We start from the raw sequence: 22366 nt of genomic DNA, 5'->3' as shown, positions 1-22366 counted from the left end.
GAAAGAAAGCGGCAAAGAAGCCAAGCGAGAGCTTCATGGAGAACGGAAGAAGCATGAGTATCGATTTGAAACTTCAAGAGTCTAAAAAAAGCAATACAGGACCAGCGGGGAAAATTCCAAAGGACCAAGTGTTCCGAGGCTTCCCTTCCCCCGCCCGGAGCTCAGATGGTACCGTCCGGAAGTGTGGGCGGAGACCGCGGCTGCGCTGCTGTGAAAGGGCAGGCGTCGCGGGCCGGGCCACTTCCGTACTTCCGCTTTCCGGCCCAGCCAGCGCCCGCGATGGTGAGAGTGTCGGGCCAGGGACCCTCCCCCGTCCCCCCGCTTCGCCCCTCTGTTCTCCCTTAGCACTGTGGGTTTTGCGGGGGACACGGCTTTGCGGCGGAGAGGCCCGGGCCAAGGGATGCTGGGGGGTTGGGGGCACGACGAGGCTGGGAGGAAGGGGGCGGGGTAGGGGCCGAATGAGGAAGGGGCCAGCGGGTGACGCCCTGGTCAGCTGCAGGCCTGGTGGCATCGTGGTCTGGCTCTCGGGGACAGGTAGAGAATACTCTTGATGCTTGGAGGGAGCCGGAAGTGGCACTTCCTAGACTCGTGGTAGTGCCTCTCTGCACATAGTAGGCCTGAGCCCGTTGTAGGGGCTGAGGCGTGCAGTAGGGCCACTTCCCCACCCAGAATAGAAGAACTTCACAAAATGCACTGCTCTGCTCCCTCCTGCGTGCTTCACCCCACAGTTTCCCAAGGGAAGCGTCCAGACTTCTGTATCCCATTCTTTTCCTTACCCCTGCCTTGCTTCTGCCGTACTGAAGGATCTCTTATGCTGCCTCCACCCAAGCCCCTTCCTGGTCAGAACTTAAGTGTGTTAGCCTTACTGTAGTGTGTAATATGTAAGATCTGGTACTGCTGATCCCTTCCTCCCTGGAGATCCTCCCGTTTGATAAGTGTTTCCGGAAGTTAAGTGATAAATATCTAGTCTCCTGGTTTTCATGACCTTGTGTTTTATGGTGACCCCTGAATCTGCCTTCCTCAACTCTCTCAAAGGCTTGCCTGGATATCTAGAAGATACCTTGACATTCGGCCTCCAGAGCAAAACTCCACTTCTCTCCTAAAATGGCTTGTCCTCCTATGTTCCTTATACTGCCCATACTTCTCGATTTTTAAAAAAAATCAAGTTTATTGAGGTATTATATGAGACTGTCTATTTTAATGGTGAAAGGGCAGGCATCACGGGGTTGGTCATTTAAAATTTTTATTGCTGAGTAGTAGTATTTCATTGTGTTGATGGACCATAGTTTGTTGGGAGATATTTTATTTCATAATTATTTACATCTTATGTCAGTCTAATCCCTGTGATACTCTCTGCTTGTCTTCTTCCACAGCCCCAGTCCAGGCTGTCATCAGCACTCTTTTAATAACCTTCTCTGCCTTCTGTCTCACTTCCCTCTCCAATCCATTCTCCACAGAGCCTCCATGCAGCTGTAGTGGTATAACTTCCCCTCAGATTTCCCCAGCAGTTTCTTACCACCATAAAAGAAAAGCTAAACTCAGTAGCCTGGCATTTGAGATTCTCCATGAATCTCCAGGCTATCATTGCAGCCTCATTTACTGATGCTAAAATATTTTTCATATACAGCACCATTGTATTCATTACTACTTCTGGAACTCTTAATACCCTGTTGTGTTATCCTAACTTTGCTTAAGTTATTTCATTCATTCATTCATTGTACAGGAAATGAATAAGACACTATATCAGGGTGGGGCAAAAATAGGTTTACAGTTCATGTGGAAAATAATACATTAACAAATAATAATAAAAGAACAAACTTTTGTATACTCAGACTGTAAACCTACTTTTTTTGTCCCACCCTGTATGTTAGGTGCTAACTGAGCTAGGTGTAGGGTATGTAGATTTGAATAAAATAGACATGGTCTATAGATCATGAGGCTTACAGTCTAGAGAAGGAGAGATCACTTTACTAAAGATGTATGAAGAATGTGTTTCTGTAAATTGTAAGAAATGCTTTGAAGGGCAAGTCAAGAAAGAGTTCTCTGAGGAAGAGCCCTCCTCTGAATAAACCAATATCTGAAGGATGACTTAAGTAAAGAGAGGATAGAAAAGCCTGCAGATAGATAGTTCAGCATGTGTGAAACCCTGAGGTGAGAGATAAAGTTGGCTAATATAAGGAAATGGAAGATAAGCCAATGTAGCTAGAAGCTGATCCTTCTAGTGGGAATGCCCTTATTCTTTTTCTCATTGTAAAATTCTAATCCTTTTCCATCTTCAAATCAAAGCCAATTTCTTCTACAAATATAAATCTATTTATGTCACAGTTATCCTTTATATCATAGTTTTTCCTCCCCATTGAGCTATTTAAGAATAGGGATGGTTTTAATCATCTTAAATTTCCAGCACCTAGCTCAGTGCTTGGCACATAGTAGACATCCATTTGTTGGTTTAAAAGATAATTGAGGACAGTTATTCACCTGCATGCATCTATACCAGAGTTTCTCAACCTCAGCACTATATGGGACTGAATAATTCTTTGTTGTGCATTGTAGAACGTTCAGTGGTATGCCTGGCCTCTTATCTACTCAGTGCCAGTAGCGCCCCATCCCAAGTAGTGCCAGTGAATAATGTCTCAGCATTGCTGAGTGCCCCTGGAAGGCAAAATGGTCCCCTGTTGAGATCTCCTGCTCAGGAAGTTAGAATGGCAGGCACCTTTACGTTGGTGTCTGAGAGCCCGGCGCAGTATGGTCTGGCTCCTGAGTAGCTAAAGCAGGGGGCCAGTGGGTTTGTGAGACAGATTCTGATCCTCCCTCGGGGTTTTTCCTACAGACTGCCACTCTCCGTCCCTACCTGAGTGCCGTGCGGGCCACATTGCAGGCTGCCCTCTGCTTGGAGAATTTCTCCTCCCAGGTTGTGGAACGACACAACAAACCGGAGGTTGAAGTCAGGTAGGGAAGAAAAAGGTCATGGTGGGGTGATGGGTGTAACCTCAGAGATGGCTAGAATGTGCCATGAACTTCCATTCTGGAGTTGTCAGGACAACAACAGTTCACATATTTTGTCTTGCTGCCAGATGAACAGTGATTCCTAATTTGGAGTTCAGAAAACAGGGTCAGTGGGTTAGCAGGGCAAAACCCAGGGGAGAAGCTAGTCTGGTGCAAAGATTGCTTGACACAGGTATGACTTCTCAGAGTAGAGCTGTTCGTGAAGTATCTCCTGTGATATTATTGAACCCATGGGCAGTTTAAGAGAGGATGGAGAGTTTAGTTATCTGAGATGCTGTCTCCATTCTTTTCTAATATAAACATCAAGGATGATTTTTTTTTCCTCCCAATCCACCTGGACTCTTTCATCTCCTACTCCAAATATTCTGCATTTTGGGGTATATTTTCTCTTTTTTTTAAAATATATATTTTATTGATTTTTTACGGGGAGGAAAGGAGAGGGATAGAGAGCTAGAAACATCGACCAGCTGCCTCCTGCACACCTCCCACTGGGGATGTGCCCGCAACCAAGGCACATGCCCTTGACCGGAATCGAACCCGGGACCCTCCAGTCGGCAGACTGATGCCCTATCCACTGAGCCAAACCGGTTAGGGCTATATTTTCTCTTTTTTTAAAAAAATATTTTTTTTATTGATTTTTTACAGAGAAGAAGGGAGAGAGATAGACAGTTAGAAACATCAATGGGAGAGAAACATCGATCAGCTGCCTCCTGCACACCCCCCTACTGGGGATGTGCCCACAACCAAGGTACATGCCCTTGACCGGAATCGAACCTGGGACTCTTCAGTCCGCAGGCCGACGCTCCATCCACTGAGCCAAACCAGTTAGGGCTTGGGTTATATTCTCTTACCTAGTTTATGTTTTGTAAGCAAGTTGTTCTTTTACCCTTAAAGTTTAATCTGGAACATATGCATAATTGAAAGACATGGTGTTACCACATTATGTTGATACGATTTAAATTTTAAAAAATTGACAAGATGTTAGCATGTGCCATGTTATGTTACTTAACACATATGGTTTCTAATAGGCATTTAAAAATATTTTTTTTTATTGCTTTCAGAGAAGAAAGGAGAGGGAGAGAGAGATAGAAATATTAATGCTGAGAGAGAATCATTTATCGGCTGCCTCCTGCACGTCCCACACTGGGGATTGAGCCCAAAACCCGGGGATGTGCCCTGACCGAGAATGGAACTGTGTGACCTGGTTCATGGGACAACACTCAACCACTGACCCACACCAGCCGGTCTCTAGGCATTTTAATGTGACAACAGCTCACAGACACTACCACCACAGTTGATTACCATTACATAGATCTAGGGATGCAGAGGCCTGAAAATGGGAACGGAGCTAAGAGGGATCTTAATGCTGAATAAATGAATCATCAGGGATTGATAATTAAGATGCCAGACTGAGTTAGTTTATCCTTTTCTCCAAGGCATCCTCTCTCTTCTCATTCCTTAAATGGTATGTGAGTTTGCGTGTATTAAAGTAAGAGCTGTTGTTGGTAAAGCTCCTCCTACTATGTGCTAGGCATGCTATTGGACACTAGACCCCTTTTTATCTCTCTCAGTCCTTGCCAGTGAAATAGGAATCAGTCATTTTACAGATGAGAAAATTGAGATTCCAATAGGATAACTTGCCCAAGGAAAAGAACAGAGGAGGCTGGATTTCAAAACCTCTTTGCCCTGACTCCAGAGCCTGTGCTCTTTCCATTGGAGAATACACTCACTGGCCCCATCTGGGAGCAGCCCTGCTTGTGAGTCTCCTGTTCCTTGGACTCTGGTCTCAGGAAGTGATTTCAGGACCTGTGTGGGGTCTCCTGAGCATTCTGTTCCTCTCTGGTACAGAGCCTTTGTGACATTGTGTTTTCAGGAGTAGCAAAGAGCTCCTGTTACAACCTGTGACCATCAGCAGGAATGAGAAGGAAAAGGTTCTGATTGAGGGCTCCATCAACTCTGTGCGGGTCAGCATTGCTGTGAAACAGGTGAGCTCACTGTGGAGCCCCTGCCTCCAGGGATCCCCACTGAGATCTGGGTGGGTGGAAACGCGGGCTCTGTTTTCTTGACTATACCCAGGAAATGATTTGCCAAACTCAGCAGATCAGTAGACTAAAGAGCAAGAAATTTTTATCTTCTAGGCCTTGCTCTGGATTAGAAGTCAGGAAATGCAGCAGCCAAGGCCATGGACCAGTTTAGTATTAGCTCATAGAACCATTCCTAAGAAATGAAGAATAAGTCCAGTTCAGAAAAATAAATAGTACCAGTACCAATTTGGTAGTCATAAACTCTGAGAGTAAGATTTAGGGTAAAAAACAAAATGCAATTTCTTACGTTTCCTCAGATGTTTTACAAAAGTCTGACCTTCCCAGCACCCTCATAATTTTTGCCATATCTATGTACCATCTTGACAGCTATTTACTTAGGTTTCTTTAAATTGACTTAGTTTCTTTAATAGAAGCTATGTCACAAGTGGAAAAACAATATCACTTGCCAGATGGAGGGAACTAAAAAATAAACAATGAAAACAAACAATGGTTCTGTTGCCTACAGGAAGCCCTACCTCTGGGGTCTGCTCTCTGTTAAAAAAGATTACCAAGTGTTGGGGACTGTTCAGGGCATACTATTACCCAGCTGCAAAATTACTTCTTAGAAATATTTAAGTTCAGGGAGAAACTGGGAATTGTTTCATGTTCGGTTTTATTAAAGCGGAGACCACCTAAGGTTATCTTTGATAACCCAGGTGAAGTATATCACAGTCTGGGAAATGTAGCACTAGTGAAATGAGAAAGAGAAAGGCATCTTTGGATATAGATGAGGACTCTGGAAGGAGTGGATAGAAGACTCAGGTTTGCCAAAATTCCATCTCTGGAACAAAGATGAGATCATGATAATGCCCTGTTGGAGTGCATCTAATATTGTAGATCCTCCTTTCACTTGGCAACCAAGTGCCCCATGATTCAAAGTTCAGGCATTGAGTGGTCCCAGTCCCAAACCCCTCTGGCTTCAGTGAGCCTTGGGGGAATTGGGTCAGAAGCCCAGGGTACAGGTTTCTGTTGGTGTATGGCAGTGGTCGGCAAACTCATTAGTTAATAGAGCCAAATATCAACAGTACAACGATTGAAATTTCTTTTGAGAGCCAAATTTTTTAAACTTAAACTATATAGGTAGGTACATTGTTATTAACTTAATTAGGGTATGTGGTATTTTGTGGAAGAGCCACACTCAAGGGGCCAAAGAGCCGCATGTGGCTCGCGAGCCGCGGTTTGCCGACCACTGGTCTATGGTATCAGCTTTAGGGAAACGTTTCTGCTTTGTTCTCAATAGGCTGATGAGATTGAGAAGATTTTATGCCACAAGTTCATGCGCTTTATGATGATGCGAGCAGAGAATTTCTTTATCCTTCGAAGGAAACCAGTGGAGGTGAGACTGATTTACATGTTCATATTGTCCAGGATTCTATCTGTCCACTGTCACTGACATGGGATTGTTTCTAGAACCAGGATTGCTACTTCTCTAGCTGTAGGGCATGAAACCACTGCTTGAATTGAGAATGTAGCAGCAGAAAGGACACAGTCAAATCCTTTCTAAGCTCTGCCACTAGCTGATTTCATAGTCTTTCACGGTTATAGTTGACTTTGGGTCAGTTGTTGCTGACTTTGTACTTGAGTCCTCTCCACAGACTCCCTGTCATATTGACTTAAAATGTCCCCAGTGACTGAGCAACACCACCCACACAGAGCAGCATGCAGCATCACCAGATACATTAGACGTGTTGGACAAGCTAGTCCTCATTCTGAGCTAAAATCTTCTGGTCCTAGCCCTACCCTCTGAGGCCACCCAGAATAAGTAAAATTACTCTTCCACACACAAACTGTCTTGACAGTTAAAGACTCCATCCCGTCTGTCTCCCACAGTATCTCTTCTCTCCAGACTAAGTGTTCCCTGTTCGATTAGATTCTTCTTTAACAAAATTTCAAGTCTCTTCACTCTCCCTTGACTCATTCTGAATGCTACTATTTGTGCCACAGATAGTCTTCCTGAGACGTCTGATATGCACAAAATCCTCAACTGGGTTCAATTCCTTGGATCCAACATAGACACTCCACCAGAGCAGGTGGGCTGCTGACTGAAAGGTGTGTAGCTTGAGAGAAGATTGCAATCAGCTGGAAGCATGTGACTTCGTGAACCCAGAGGACATGGCCAGCTCAGTTCCCCCTGGGATGCTAATCTCCTGTTTTTTCTCTTCCTCCCTGCTGTCTTCCTTTCCTAGGGTTATGACATCAGTTTTCTGATCACCAACTTCCACACAGAGCAGATGTATAAACACAAGTTGGTGGACTTTGTGATCCACTTCATGGAGGAGATCGACAAAGAGATCAGTGAGATGAAGCTGTCGGTCAACGCCCGTGCCCGTATTGTAGCTGAGGAGTTCCTTAAGAATGTAAGTAGGGGCTTTCCTGGTTTCCTTCCAGAGATAGGAGCAGCCATGGGTCCTGTTAAGAATTTAGCATCTGGCAGGAAAGTGGTGCCAGTGTGTATTTCCTGAGGCCTCTAGGATCTCTGGTGGGTGTCAAATCAGCGAGGTGCCTTGGGGCTGGAGAACATGAGCGTCATCTTTCAGAGGTGCAGGGCATTTTCCATAACTGGGTATCTAGGGGATACCTCTCTCTTGGTTTTTTATTGGATCTTAGATGCTAAATTCTATACCTCAAAATGTACAGAGTCCTTCTCTATATATACTTCAAGCCCCAAGTGAGGCATGTTAAATCCACATGTGGATTTTCTAGGAATATAGGACAGTTAATCATAGTGTAATTCCACTTCTCAACAGACTTAAATATTTTCCTTCAGCGTCTGTTTCTCAGGCTTCAAGCCATGATTTCTTCAAGCTGTTTTCCATCACTTTCCTGGCCTAAGTCCTCTGGATCTTTTTGCAACTGTTTGTGCCTTCCTAACTGAAAGGACTGCAGTCCTCAGAAGAGGAGGAATTGTAAACATTGATGAACTGATGACACAGTTGTTCTTGTTTAGATACTCAGGACATGCCGCCTTCTTTTTCTTCTTCCAAACAATCTTTGGTTTGTTGACATGTTCCATTCAGAGTTGACAGTGATCCCTAGATGGTAGACTTAGTGTTTATTCTTACCAATGCATACAGGCCCAGCCCAGAAGGAGCTCAGATTCCTAAAAATGGAAATTACACCCGCTTCCCCTGGGCTTTAATTATATTGAGGGCAGCCAGCATACAAAGTAGCTTTACTGTGCGCACAGGGTAAGCATGCTCATTCAGATGACACAGGCTATGAAGTTAGACCACCTGGGTGTGAGTCCAGGGTTCATGCCTGCTTGGGCATGGACCAAACCTCTTAACTAAGCCTGTTTCCTCAGCAGCGAAATAAGGACACTGAGTAATTAATATGAACCTTTCATTGTGTTTGAACAATGAGGAAATGTATGTAAAGCATATCACTTGGCAGATAGTAAGGGTTCTATATATTGTAGTACCAAAGTTTTATGCCAAGGCACTAGGAGGCCTTTGCATTCAACTGAGGAAAAAAAATAGTTCTTGCCCCAATTTAATACTTAACTCATTCATGCACTAATCACTCTTATGATAATTACATTTTTAGAGTTATGCAGCTAAAAAGCAATTCACATGCCTTATTTAATACCTTAAACAGTCTTTGCCGGGCCATAGAGGCTCAGTTGGTTTAGCATTGTCCCATGCACCAAAAGGTTGTTGGTTCGATTCCCCATCAGGGCACATGGCTCAGGTTGTGGACTTGATCCCCAGTAGTGGGGTGTACAGGAGGCAGGCGGTCAGTGTTTCTCACATCAATGTTTCTCTCTCTGCGTTTAAAAAAACACAATCTTTGAGGCAGGTGTTAATCCCCATTTTACAGGTTAGTAAACTGGGGCTCCAGAAGTTAAATCACCTGCCAAACCCTAGCCTGTTTGGCTCAGTGGATAGAGCGTCGGCCTGCGAACTGAAAGGTCCCAGGTTTGATTCCCGTCAAGGCCATATGCCCGGGTTGTGGGCTCGATCCCCAGTGGGGGACTTGCAGGAGGCAACCGATCCATGATTCTTTCTCATCATGGATGTTTCTATTTCTCTCTCCCTCTTCCTTCCTCTCTGAAATCAGTAAAATTATATATTTTTAAAAATCACCTGCCCAAGGTCCCTCAGTAAGTGGGAGAACCAGGACTAGGAGCTAAGTTTCAGACTAAAAGATCCTAGAATAGTACTTTGGCATCTGGCAGGGGTCACATAATCAGGTGTATGCAGAGGTCAGGCAGGTAATGTACATGAGTGAAGTGGGTTGTGTAAGGACCTAGTGAACTCATGCCTCACCTGAAGAGGATCACCTTATAGCTTTCAAAAAAAAATCCCCAAGTCTTGCCCAGTCAGCGTGGCTCAGTGATTGAGCATCAACCTATGAACTAAGAGGTCACGGTTTGATTCCCAGTCAGGGCACATGCCTGGGTTGCAGGCTTGATCCCCAGTGTGGGGCACACAGGAAGCAGCTGATCCATAATTCTCTCTCATCATTGATGTTTCTATTTATCTCTACCTCCCCTTTCCTCTCTGCAATCAATAAAAGTATATTTTAAAAAATTCCCACGTGGGAATCTGTACTTGTTCTTTAATAAATTGCCACCAAAAAAAATAAAAAATTAAAAAAGAATCCCAAAGTCTGGATTAGTATCCAGAGTCTCCTATATTTTCAAGGTTGGCAACTAAGTCATAAAACACTGTATGGGCTCATTTTGGGGCTTAGCCATTCATTCATTGGTCTACAACCTCTGGTCTGTAAAATGTCCAGGGCTCTTGGCACCATGAGGGATACTTGATGGCAGAAAACTTGTCAAGGGCCTGTCCTAGGTTGTAGGACCACACAGAGCTTGAGCCCTCTGAGTCCCCAAGCCCTCGAATCTCTAAAGAAGCAAGTTGTTGTGACAGTGCTTTATAGCAACCTCCATGACATGGCTAAGAGGAGCTGTGGAAAAGCCCATACCACCTTTAATTTCTCTGCCTTGTCTAGTGCTAGGTTTAGGGCCAGTGTCCCAAAGATCACTAGGAAGAGCATGCCCATGGGGATGTCCTGGTACCCAATCCAGTCCCCTTAGAGGTCTGAGCACAGTGGCAGCTCTCAGATCAGCCCCCCCCCTCCCCGCCCCCCAAGCAGGCCTACTGGAATACAGCAGTGACCATCATTCACCATTTCTTTGTTTTCTTGACAGTTTTAAACATCTGGTTGGATCTCGTGGCCTTCCCCCTCAGAATCTCCTGTGTCTCTGCAAAGGCGTCCTGGAGTCACTTCTCAGAGCGACAGCAGAAGCAGAGGAGGGGAACTGGGTTGGGGTGGGCATTAAATGCGGGAGGGGGGGTGATGCGCTTGCTAGCTGGTGACAAAGCAGCAGTGAACTTGCCCCAAGGCAACACGTGCCTGGTCAGGCTGGCTTCTGATATTCAGTCCCCTGGGCGGATGGATTTTTTTTTGTGTGTCTTGAAACTTAAAACTGTGCTTGTAGGAGACTGTAACCTTTTTGTCTTTTTTTTAAACAAATACCCTCCACCTCCAGTGGCTGTGACTGGTCCCAGTGATTGTACCTTATTGGTCGCTGTGGGTCTGGGCGGGCCTGGAGCCAGAAGGCGACTACTGTTCCTCCCCCAAGTCACCCCATTGGCGAGGGAGGGAGGGAGCTTTAAGACTTCAGTCCCTCTCCCTTGCCCTCTTATCCTCAAGCCTCCTTGGGTCCAGTAGAAGCAGTGGCCAGCTTCCTGAGCTCTGCCTACAAATCACCACTCAGCACTGGTTGGGGACAAGGGCTGAAGCAGTGGTCACCAGCCATGCCTAGGAGCTGGAGTCAGAAAGCCAGGCACTCTCTGGCCACAGGGGCCACTTCAAGGCCTCCCAGCTGAGAGGGGTCACTGTTTTGCCTTGTCTGTCAGTGCAGTGCCTGTGCTGGAGGTGGAGAGGTGAGTCCTATCAGATTCCTGGCTGGGCCTTCCCACCTGCTCTGGCTTCTCTGCGCCCATGCTCGCTGTACCTTTTCTTATTCTGGTGGGTCCCCCCTCCCCTGATTAAACTCTCTTCTTGCCCCTTTGGGGCTGCATGAGGTCTGAGCTCTGTCTGCATATGTGAAAAGTGAGGAGGTGGGGCTTTTTCTTTCCTAAGACCACGTGACTGGTACTTGGGTGTGGGGTCACCACCAGAGGCAATCTTGTGATGGTTCCTGACATCCCTGCCTAGAGCCCTAATCCAGAGACTTCCATTACAGTCTAGGCACCACCCATTTTAAAAACTTATCTCTACCTATAAAGAGCTTTGGTCCTTTTCGCCTAATGAGCTCATTTGGGCTAAAAGCCAACCTAGGAGAGACAGTGATCCCATTTTATGACTAAGGAAACAGGTTCCATGAGATGTAGTAGCTTGCCCCAAATTTAGCCAGTGAGCAAGAGGGTAGACTTCAAATCCAATACTTCTGCCTCTACCAATGCTAAGACAGTACTCAGTAGCAATGTGTGGTTATTTACATTTAAATTACTCAAACTAAATAAGGTTTAAAATTTACTCACATGGTCCCACCAGCAACATTACAAGTGCTCAAAAGCTACCAGTGACTAATGCCTATCATATCAGATGGTACATATGTCGAACATTTCCATGATCACAGAAAGCTCTGTTTGGACAGTGCTAGACCTGGAGAAACCTCAAACAGGAATGCTTGTATTTGAGTCCCAACTCTTAAATATGTTTTATTGATTTTATTAGGAAAGGAGAGTGTTAGAAGCATTCACAAGAGAGAAACATCAATCAGCTGCATCCTGTATGCCCCCCCCCCCCCCACACACACACACAGGGGATGGAGCCTGCAACATGGGCATGTGCCCTGACTGGGAACCAAACTGGGGGCCTCTTGGTGCTCAACCGCTGAGCTACACCAGCCTGGCATGAGTCCCAACTCTTGTTGCTGAATTTGAGTAAATTATAAAGTAGAGATAATGTAAACCATCTCACATAGTACTTGCTATACCAGTACTAAAAAAACAATAGCTGATCTTTCCACCAGCCCACTATGCAAGCTGATAACTTCCATCATGCTAGGCATGGGCGATGACGTTATCCCTGCCTTGGAGAGATTTGGGGGACTAGGAAAAGCCAGGTGTGTAAATAGATGTGCAGAAGTGTTTCATATTCACTAGTGTAAGTCTTAGGGCCCACAGGGCATATATTTATGGAGGAGGATGCCAGGAAGAGTGTCACAAGGGTAGGCCTTTGAGCTGAGCTTTCAAAAGAGTTCTAGATGTCCAACAGGTCTCCTGAAGTAGAGGACAAGGTGATGTTAAAGGGAGGAAGGGCTGGGGCTGGGGGCAACTTGGATAGCTATCATCCCCTTTATGACTTATCTCTGTGACCTCTTCCTCCTGCCTTGCAGAATGAGGTGTGCCCTCCTCTGGGGCACATGACTGTGTTCTAGCTTTGCAGTGAATGTTAAAGGTGCTCTCAGTGAAGATATCCACTATAGAGTATGTCAGCTGCTTACCCAGCCCTCACAGGACGGCATTGCCTGGGTGAGCCAGCCAGAACTCTCTTGTCATGGATCCATCTCTGATCTGGAGCCCCTAAAACCAAATTTGCTCCCTGATGAGAACAGACTGGGTGGTTTCCAATAAGCTGGCCCTGTCCTGGGGACATGTCTTTTGGGAAGCCCAGTCACCAGCCAATGGGGGATTGGGAAGAGTGATCTGAGTGGTTGGGGTTGTCTGGACATCTAGGTGGAGGACCCACCTTCACTGAATTGGCAGATCTAGCCAGAGACAACACAAAGCTGGCTTTTTGGACCTAGGTACTCTCTTCCCTGGAGTTTACTTAAACGGGCATTGCTAGTTTGCCTCTCAAATTACCCATATTTCCATGACCAGTAGACAACCCTTAGAGTAATAACGGGCTCATGTTAATAGTGTTTATGTTTAAAAGTGGGGCCTTGGAGTCAGATCTGGATTCCAGTGCTGGCTCTGTGTGATGAGGCAAATTATGGAACATCTTGGAGTCTTATTTATCTCACCTGTGACTTGAGGATACTACTTTGTCACCACCTCCAAAAAGGTTGCTTACTCTTGTCTTGAGAGCTGTGCATAAATTCAGTTACATTTTTTTTTTTGCAGTTGACAACGATGATCTGTTTTTGTATCTCCAAGTTATGGTGGGGTGGGGGAAGGGAGAAGTGTGTTCTGTACTTGATCATTGTTTCCTGCATTTAGGTCTTTCACATCTATCCCCAAGGACCTGCTCCTAGCCCCATCTGTCAGGCCCTGCAGATGCAATCCCACCTCACCAGGCTCCAACCACATTGGCTGCCTTTTAGTTCCCCAGAAAGGTTCTTACCCTCCTCAGGGCTGTTGCTGAGACTTGCCTCTCCCTGGAATGCTATTTCTCCCCTCTTCCCTGGCCAACTCCTGACCTTTGCATTCTGTAAAGCTTTGGCTTCAATGTCAACTCTTCAGAGAACATCCTTGACTGCCTTACCCAAAATATGCCACTTTCCTGACTAGTTCATTGCCCTTACCATACTTACAGCTGTTATATACCTTTGTTGCTTACTTTTTGTTTCCTCTCTACTGGGCTCTAAACTCCATGAGGTCAGGGATCACCTAGCCCATTGCCTAGCACGTGGTCCTCTATAAATACTGTGGTATGACAAGCCCCAGGAAGTGCTCAATGAGAAACCATGGCACGGATAGTAATTGACAACCCGATGCTGTGCGCTTCCGCCATCAGTGCTCTGCTCATCAAAGGTGTGGGGCAGGTGAAACTCAGAGCTCACCTGCTGGAACCAGCCACCTCGGCCTGATTGAGGCAAGCAATGGTTTCCAAGGCGACAATAAACAGAGGGCGGAGCCTCGGAAGCTAGGGCCCTGCTCCGCAATCCCGCGAGAGGCCGCAGGGAGGGCGCAGGGAGGGCGCGGGAGCGCGGTAAGGCGCATGCAGGGTCCCCGCGCGGCGCTGATCCTGAGCGCGGGGGAGCTGAGGGTCAGACACCCGTGCTCCACCACCTGGTACCGCCTGGAGGGCGGCCCGGTATGCAACTGGCCGCAGCAGCCGCCTGAGCCACGCACTAGTTACCCCGTCCCGTGGCCCTGGGCACGCCACTCGGAGTTTCGGCCTCCAAAGACGCTGCCATGGCCCAGACCCGCCTCCGCCTGGTCCAACGGGGCTCGTGCTGGTGGCAAAAGCCTGGCCGGCAGCCGCGCCATCCGGTCGCTCGCCCATGGCACTCACGCCCGGGGCACCGCAGATCTACGCCCCCGCGGGCCCCCGCACACCCCGGCCCGTGATGATGCCCCGCTGCAGGACGGTGAGGCCCATTGGGGTCAGCCCACCCTGGCCCGAGGCAGTAGTGACACGGACGAGAAGACTGGGGGTCGGGAGAAGAGCGATAGAGGGTTGGCATCCGGATGAAGGGCAGAGAAAGAAGGAGCGGGAGCATGGGCATTGGTGGCCAGGAGAGATGCTTGGCTGAGCCCCCGCTACTCATCTTTCCGCAGGTTCCCTGGTCCTCTGGCCAGGATTGTCCAAGGAGTCTCCGCACATGGGCCGGCTCAGAAATGCCAAGATCCATGTGGAGAGAGCTGTCAAGGTCAGAGGGGGCTAGGGAAGGAGGGGCGGTTCTAGAATGGCACAATCTGCCTCCCTGGACTAATTTATTCCATCCTTAAAAAACAAACTCCTTGATTCCACACCCATCTTCAAATACTTCCCTATTTTTTAAAAGTTTATCTTTATTGTTGAAAGTATTACAGATGCCCTCTTTGTCCCCCCCCCCTTGACCCCTTCTAGCCCGCACCTGCAAATACCTCCCTATTAAAATTTTTTTTAAATGTATTTTTATTGATTTCGAAGAGGAAGGGAGAGAGAGAAAGAAACATTAATGATAGAATCATTGATTGGCTGCCTCCTGCCCGACTCCCGGGTATGGAGCCCACAACCTGGGCATGTGCTCTTAACCTGAATCAAACCCAGGACCCTTCAGTCCACAGTCGGACATTCTACCCACTGAGCCAAACCAGCTAGGGCCCTCCCTGTTTTTGATACCCCTTCATTTAGCAGACTTGTCTACTTTACCCAGGATTCGCCCCTCAACTCCTGCCTCTCTGTTTCTGTACCCTTTCCCACTTCCTTCGGAGAACCTAGTCAAAGTCACTAGGGAAGTCCCAGGAGCAGCCCCTTTTCTGTCCCAGTCTTGGTTGGGCACCCTGTGTCATTCTGCACCGCCGCCCCACACACCCTTTCCTCTTGGCTCTCTGCTCACACCTAGGATTTCCTTTCTCCCTCCCTGGCTGCTGCTTTGAAGGTGCCTGGGACTTTAGTGGTTCCCTGGACCCCTCCCCACACCTGTCTCCTTAGCTGTGAGTCCAGACAGAGTGCTGTGCCCCCTGCATGCCCTTTCCTGCCCAGCCTGTGCTCTACCTGTACACCAGCCGCTTACTTGACATCTCCATCCAGAGAACTTACTATCATTCCCATATCCCAAACCATACTCTTGATACCCAGTCATCATTAGTCTCTGGTCTTCCCCATCTCCTAGTTGCTCAAGCCAGAAATCTGATCTTTCTGTTCACTCACCCACACATCTATTCCCATCAGCAAAAACAGTCATCTCTATTTCCAGAACAAATCCCAATCCTATTACCTTCCCTTCTCCATTGTAGCCACCCTCATTCTAGTTATCGTGATTTCTCGCCTACACAAACCACAGCAGCCTTCTCACTGGCCTCCCTACTTCCACCCTTGTCTCCTCCATCTAGTCTCCAGACAGCAGCTAGCCAAACTTTTACAGCCTCCAGTCACAGCACTCCCTCACTTGCCTTTAGTGCCTTACCCTACTGTGGATATAAAGTTCAAGACCATTTCCAAGGCCTGCAGGAGCTCTCCCCTCATTTCCACTCTAACCCTGGCCCCCGTCCAATCCCTTTAGACCTCCCTCCAGCCTCAAGACCTTTGCACATGCTTTTCCCTTTGTCTGAATTGCCATTTGTCCAGCTCTTAATTCGTGACTCCTTCTCCACATCCCCTGACTATGTATTTCTAGTTTCTCTGGATCCCCATTAAGTATCCAGTTTTTGGAGTCAGCCAGCCTGGATTTAAATCCCTGCTTTTTCACTTAATTACTGTGTGGCCAAGCTATTCAACCTCTCTATGCCTCTGCTTCATAATCAGTTAAAACTGATTATATATATTACTAACAATAACATGTATTTTTAACAGAGGCCCCGTGCATGAATTTAGTGCATGGGGGGGGGGGCGGGCAGGGGAGGGTCCCCTCAGCCCAGCCTGCACCCTCTCACAATCCTGGACCACTGGCTCCTAACCGCTCACCTGCCTTCCTGCCTGATCTCCCCCAACTGCCCCCCTGCCAGCCTGATCACCTGTAACCTCCTCTGCCTGATGGCCTGATTGCTCCTCACTGCCCCCGCTGCTGGCCTGGTTGCCCCTAACTGCCCCCCTGCTGGCCTGGTCACCCCTAACTGCATCTGCCTGCCGACCTGATCGCCCCCAACTGTCCCCCCACCCCCCCCCCCCCGCCAGCCTGATTGCCCCCAACTACCCCCCCTGCTGGCCTGGTTGCCCCACACAACCTGCTGTTCGGTCATTTGGTTGTCCCTCACTAACCCCCCTGCCAGCCTGGCCGCCCCACGCAGCCTGTTTGGTCGTCCTTTGGGTTGCGACAGTTGCATATATATATTTAACACATAGGTGTTCAATAAATATCAACTATTATCATAATTTTGTAGTCAAAATTATGCCAGCTTCTGATACAACCATATTTATATATCTACTTGTTTATAATCTGTCTCCTCTACTAGAATAACAAAATTCTGGTTCACCATTCCCTATGTCTAGCACATAGGCAGTACTTACTGAGCAAGAATCCTTCTCACCTTACAGCAGAAGAAGATCTTTATGATCCAAGGCCACTACCCGGTGATCCGGTGCCTCTTGCGCCGCAGGGGCTGGGTGGAGAAGAAGATGGTCCATTCGTCGGGCACCACCCTACTGTCACCCCAGAAGCATCTGAATAGCTCAGTAATGGGCGATAGCGACATCACTGAGGATGGTGAGCAGTTCCCTCCATTTCCACAAGCTGCCTCTCTCAAGTGGCTTTCCTTTGGTTTCCACTGTCCCAGGGTTGAGGCTTTGGCATGGGCCTATGGGGCAGGGACAGGGGCCTCACCAGGCCTGGGCTCTCTCTGCATTTGCAGATGATCAAGATGAGGACGAGGAGTTCCAGCAATCACAACTCTTCAACGATGATGTACTGGAATTGGATGACCTAGATGGTACACATGCTGTGATGGTGAGGGCGAAGGGGCTGGCAGGGTTCTGCTTAGTTGGAGGGAGAGCATTAGAGTCCAGCTGGATGACCCCAGACAAGTCCTTTCCTTCCCTGAGCCTCAGTTTCCCCATATGCAATAAAACCTAATTGCTTCTCTAAAGCTTGGATGGGCCAGCAGAGCGGCGAGGGACACATTGGTGCTCAGACAAGGCTAGCCTGGGATCAGAACTCGGCTAGGTTGTATCAGAAGCTGGCACAAACTCCATGTCTAGGAATCCCCCCTTCCAAATAAAAACCACATAGTTCATCTCCTTCCTCTGCCCTTGGCAAGCGAAGGCTGGAAGGAAGGGCTTAAAAAGCTTGGAAAGAGGCTGATGTGATGGTGTGGAGGATTTGTGTGTGGAGGTGAGGACACTCGGCTTCGAGTCTTTCCACCACCACTTAGTAAGTTGAACTATACCAAATTGCCATTTTTGTATGTCAGGAAAGGTTGAGCATTCTCAGTTTCATACGGCTCAACCTTGGCAGCCCTTGGACAAGTCACCCTTCCTGTGCCTCAGTTTCCTCATTTGTGAAATGGGGACCACAGTAACATCTGCCTCATAGGGGTTTGGTGAGGATTAAATGAGATGACATGGAAAGTACTGAGAACATGGTCTAGCATGTGGTCTTATTGCTTATTAATAATCCTACCTCCCAGAGTTGTAGGAAAGATAGAGAGATGTAGAGCCTTTGTCACATGCTATGTGCCCATCAGCTTAGAGTCACTGTCCTGTCTCTGAGCAATCACTGATAGCCACGGGCCAGAACAAGGCATGGTATTCAGCTGTATGGCTTAGTCACTGCCTCGAGGTACTTGGCCACAGGATTTGCAAGCCTGTCTGCTCCCTACTCACCAAGTATGTGCCCTGGTGGAAGAGCTGTTCTTTTTTATTTTGCACAAAGATGGTATGAGGGCTAGAGGCCACCTTGGAAGTGTCCTCTCTTTCCATTCACTCACCCTGCTCAGCAGGGCAGGAGGAGGCCTCCTCAGGCCTTGTGCTGCCCACACCAGCCTCCCCTGTCTCCTCTCCCCAGTCCCGCATGGTTCGGAATGAGATCCCCTACTTCATCTGGACCACTCGGCGGGATGTGCTGGACTGTCGCTTCCTCTCCAAGGATCAAATGGTCAACCACTATGCCCGGGCTGGCTCATTTACCACAAAGGTGGGCTCCCCAGGACAGCAGGCATTACAGTTTCCACCCCTCACCCCCCAGCCCTTGGGCTAGCACCCCAGTTCTCTGCTCTCCTTGTCAGTAAGAGAGAGTTCTCAGGAGGAGTTTGGTCTATAATTCAGTGGGATTTGGAGTTGGACAGTCCTGCAGCATGTCTGGCACATGTAGACATTGACTAAAATAGGATTCAAACGGGATCTGGAGCCAGAACAAACACCAAGTCCAATGACTGAGCAAGAGGGCCCTTATCTCCTAAGCAGAGGATATCTGACTGATGAATCCATTCTATCTTACCTGGGTTTATTAACAAGTGACTTCACCTCTCTGAGCCTCAGTTTCCTCATCTTTAAATGAGAATACCAGTAAAACTAGCTTCTAGGATTGTGGCAAGAATGATGTCTTTATAATTGGGACCTGTTAGTGTATTTTTTGGTGTGGATTGGGAAGGATTCCTAGAGGAAGCAGTCAGTAAGAATGTGAAAGGGTAGGTAAGAGGGATGTGGGGCATTCTCGGCAGAGGGACTGTGTGGGCAAATATATCGAGATATGAGCGAATCAGGCCTAGCAAGTGGGCAGAGGCTCTGAGAATGTCCAGGTATAGTCTGCCTGAACTGTCTGGGCATGTGCCGAGGATGAGAGCCCCTGTGAGGTTCTCTGGGCAAGTCCCACCCTGCCCCCTCATCAGCTAATTCCATAGGTGGGTCTATGTCTCAATCTCCGGAATTTGCCATGGTTTGATAAGGCTGATGCTGACTCCTTCTTCCCACGCTGCTACCACCTGGGGGCTGAGGAAGACAAAAAGGCCTTCATAGGTAAGGAGATGCCCAGCCCTGTGCCTGGACCCGTCCAGCTGAGGATGAAGGCAAAAGCCCTGGCTGGTGTTGGAGAGCAAAGGGCTTCTCTCTTCATTCTCTTGTCCACCCCAACAGAATTCCTTCTCCATCCCTAATCCTTATCTTTCCCTGAGGTGCCTCCCTTACTGAGCCTCCTAGCTTGGTAAGCCCAGACCTTCAGAAGATCTTAGTTAGCTTATATTCTAGAGCAGGTTCTAAAAGTTGATCGATGGGCTGAGTTTGGGTTCCAGGCCTGTGTCAAATTCCACTGGCTAGATTGGGTTCTTAATCTAGAAAAGACTTTGGACTTCTAAGGCAGAATAGTTTCCAACTCCAGAACATGTTCTAAATTCAGGTCAGAGTATATGGTAGGTTTAAGTTAGTCTCCAGACCAGGGTTTGGTTCTCAGACTAGAATAAGTATCAAGAGTCTATCAGGAACAGAAGAGAAAAATTAGACAACAGGCCTGGATGAGATTCTTTTTTTTGGGGTGAGGAGGGGAGATTCTTCATATATCTATATCTATTATTGATTTCAGAGAGGAAGGGGGAGAGAGAGAGATAGATAGATAGAAATAACAATGTTGAGAGAGAATCATTGATCAACTGCATCCTGCATGCCCCATATGGGGGATCGAGCTTGCAACCCTGGCATATGCCCTGACTGGAATCAAACTGTGACCCCCTGGTTCATAGGTCGATACTCAACCACTGAGCCATGCCGACTGGGCATAGGTAAGATTCTTAAGGCAGAATATGGGCCAAGTCAGGTCAGATTCTAGGTCTGGTTCTATAGTTGAAATAGGAGCCAGGTTCTAACCCAGGTTCTAGAGTCAGAAGGTAGTCAGGTTCTGGATCCAAAATGGGGCAGGTCATGATCAGGTTCCAGAACCAGAACAGGCCTGGAGCCTAGGGCTGAGCAGAGTATCTCCTGCCCTGGGAGCAGAGGACTTCTGGTTGACAGCTGCCCGCAACGTTCTCAAGCTGGTGGTAAAGTCCGAATGGAAGTCATATTCTATCCACGCAAAAGAGGAAGAGGCCCCAGGTAAATACTGTGTGATTCCCTCTACTCCCTCACCCACTTATCCTCCCATACACCCACCCATCAATTCATTATTCATCCACACATTATCTATATAAATTATCTGTATTATCCACTTCCCTTTCCCACCAACCCATCCATACATCTACCCACCATCCATCCTTCCATCCATCTACTCATCTATCTACCTGCTCACCCACACACCCACCGATCTCACATTCACCTACCCATGCAGCCATTCATCCATCTATCTCTCCATCTATCCCCACACTATTGATCTACTCATTCACCTACCTTCTCAGCAACACATTTCCTATCCATCTCTCCACTCCTCCACCTTCCTACCTGTTCTTCCACAGATCCATCTGCCCATTTATCCACCTGCTTTTCCATCCTCCTATCCACCACCTGTCTGTCCTCCAATCCATCACTCATCCATTCTTCTGTCCCAACCCATACCCACCTCTCTTCCTATCCATTTGTCAATTGATCCACTGCCTCATTCAGCCCTCCCATGGGCCTGGCATGTGGCCAGCTCTCTAGCAATGACAGACTAGGGCTGAGGACAGACTGAGGGCTGTCTTGGGACAGGATCTCTGTGGAGAAGTAAGCAGTGAAACCGTGTAGATTTTTCATGTGGTCTGAGGACCCCTAGTTCCTTGTGGAGGGGGACATAGAAGATGCCACATTCCATGTTGGCTCACCCTATTACTTGCCTTTCTCTCTCTGGACTTAGCTCCTATCCCATACTGTAATCCAGGACCTATCAGCCAAGGATTCAGGGACATAAGAGGCAGGTCTACAGGGAGGTGGGAAATCCCTGTCTCTTCCAGAGGGAGGCCTTCCCATTGCAGTTCCCTAGGTGTGTCAGGTGCAAAGAAGACTGTTGTATGCCAGGATCAGGGCACAAGGGCCACAGGTGTGTCAGAGGTCCCACAAGCAGAGAGACTGCATGTGTTTGGAGCTATAGGTGCTGAGAGGCCCTGGGGACTGTTAGGGTGGACCCTCAAGTGAGTGACAGGTCCTGGGGCAGTGGGGAACTAGGGTGAGCACTAGGGTCTCGGGTGAATTTAGAATAAAGCCTCAGGTAAGTGAGGCTGTGCTGGGCCTCAGGTGTATTTAGGATGAGTCCTCCGATAAGTGACAGGCTTTGGAACCGTGGGTGCCATGGCATTTGTCAGGTTACCTGTCAGAGAGTGACAGGCCCCTCCCTACCTCTGCAGCAGACGAGCAGCCCAAGAAACTGGAGAAAAATCCAGTGATGTTGACTCCAGAGTTTGTGGATGAGGCTCTATGCGCCTGCGAGGAGCACCTTAACAACCTGGCCCACCTGGACATTGACCGGGACCTGGAGGCCCCACTGTCCCTCAGCCCGGCGGGCCGGTCCCTCTTCCTACAGCGCTACTACCAAGTGGTCCAGTGAGTACCTCTGCACCAGGGCGTGGGACATGGCCAGGTGCCCCTTGCTGTAGGGGGCCTCCATGTTCTAAGCGAATGCTCAGTCAGAGACAAACCCTCTCTTTGTAGTGTAGCCCTGCACCTCCTCCCTAAGCCTCCCCGTTTTGTTCCCCCTGTACTTTCCTGCTCAAGAACTCTTAAGGGCTCCCACTACCTCCATGATAGGGTACAAAGCATTCTTCCTGGATCTTGGCATAGCATAGTCACAAAGATCATGGCCTGTGCTATCAGGTCAACCTCAATTCAAGTCCTAGCTTTGTAACTTTCAAGCTCTGTGACCTTGGGAATGTCACTAATCTTTTTCTCAAATACAAAATAGTTAAGATAATATCTTCCTCAAAGGTAGGATTCAATAGGATAATTTGTATCATGTGCTCAGCATAGACTCAGTATTCACTCACAAAATAAGAATCTATTTAGTCATTTAGATTTTATCCTAGAGACCAGTGTTTCTGAAAGTGTGTTACATAGGA

The 22366-nt window shown here is 47.9% G+C and overlaps 2 protein-coding genes across 4 annotated transcripts in view; both read left to right on the top strand.

Moving 5' to 3' along the window:
- The first annotated feature begins 25 nt into the window (after positions 1-25).
- On the top strand, positions 26-11127 carry ARPC4 (actin related protein 2/3 complex subunit 4). The gene is made up of 6 exons (XM_079794829.1): positions 26-282; positions 2831-2949; positions 4880-4991; positions 6331-6426; positions 7277-7447; positions 10249-11127. The coding sequence occupies exons 1-6, from the start codon at positions 166-168 to the stop codon at positions 10252-10254; spliced, it is 621 nt and encodes a 206-aa protein (XP_079650955.1). The 5' UTR covers positions 26-165; the 3' UTR covers positions 10255-11127.
- A 148-nt stretch (positions 11128-11275) lies between these two features.
- The window catches only part of TTLL3 (tubulin tyrosine ligase like 3), a 28034-nt gene continuing 16943 nt past the window's right edge, over positions 11276-22366 (top strand). For 2 of the 3 annotated variants that reach the window (XM_079794825.1, XM_079794823.1), the window contains exons 1-8: positions 11276-14367; positions 14558-14649; positions 16959-17127; positions 17273-17367; positions 18424-18552; positions 19259-19373; positions 20340-20438; positions 21659-21854. In XM_079794825.1, coding sequence (XP_079650951.1) covers positions 13995-14367; positions 14558-14649; positions 16959-17127; positions 17273-17367; positions 18424-18552; positions 19259-19373; positions 20340-20438; positions 21659-21854 — 1268 coding nt within the window. In that variant the 5' untranslated portion in view covers positions 11276-13994. The remainder of the gene's footprint in view (positions 14368-14557; positions 14650-16958; positions 17128-17272; positions 17368-18423; positions 18553-19258; positions 19374-20339; positions 20439-21658; positions 21855-22366) is intronic. The other variant, XM_079794824.1, reaches the window with a different exon arrangement.

Source organism: Cnephaeus nilssonii (assembly GCF_951640355.1).
Source record: "Cnephaeus nilssonii genome assembly, chromosome: 17".
NCBI classification, from domain to species: Eukaryota; Metazoa; Chordata; class Mammalia; order Chiroptera; family Vespertilionidae; genus Cnephaeus; species Cnephaeus nilssonii.
The sequence above is the reverse complement of the archived record's forward strand: the minus strand, read 5'-3'. Positions and strand labels throughout refer to the sequence as shown.

Excerpts from the sequence above, each read along its gene's own strand:
- ARPC4 (XM_079794829.1), top strand. The coding sequence starts at position 166 with ATGGTACCGTCCGGAAGTGTGGGCGGAGACCGCGGCTGCGCTGCTGTG. Across the intron at positions 4,992-6,330 it reads TCAGCATTGCTGTGAAACAG|GCTGATGAGATTGAGAAGAT; the intron begins GTGAGCTCACTG and ends TGTTCTCAATAG. Across the intron at positions 6,427-7,276 it reads TTCGAAGGAAACCAGTGGAG|GGTTATGACATCAGTTTTCT; the intron begins GTGAGACTGATT and ends TTCCTTTCCTAG.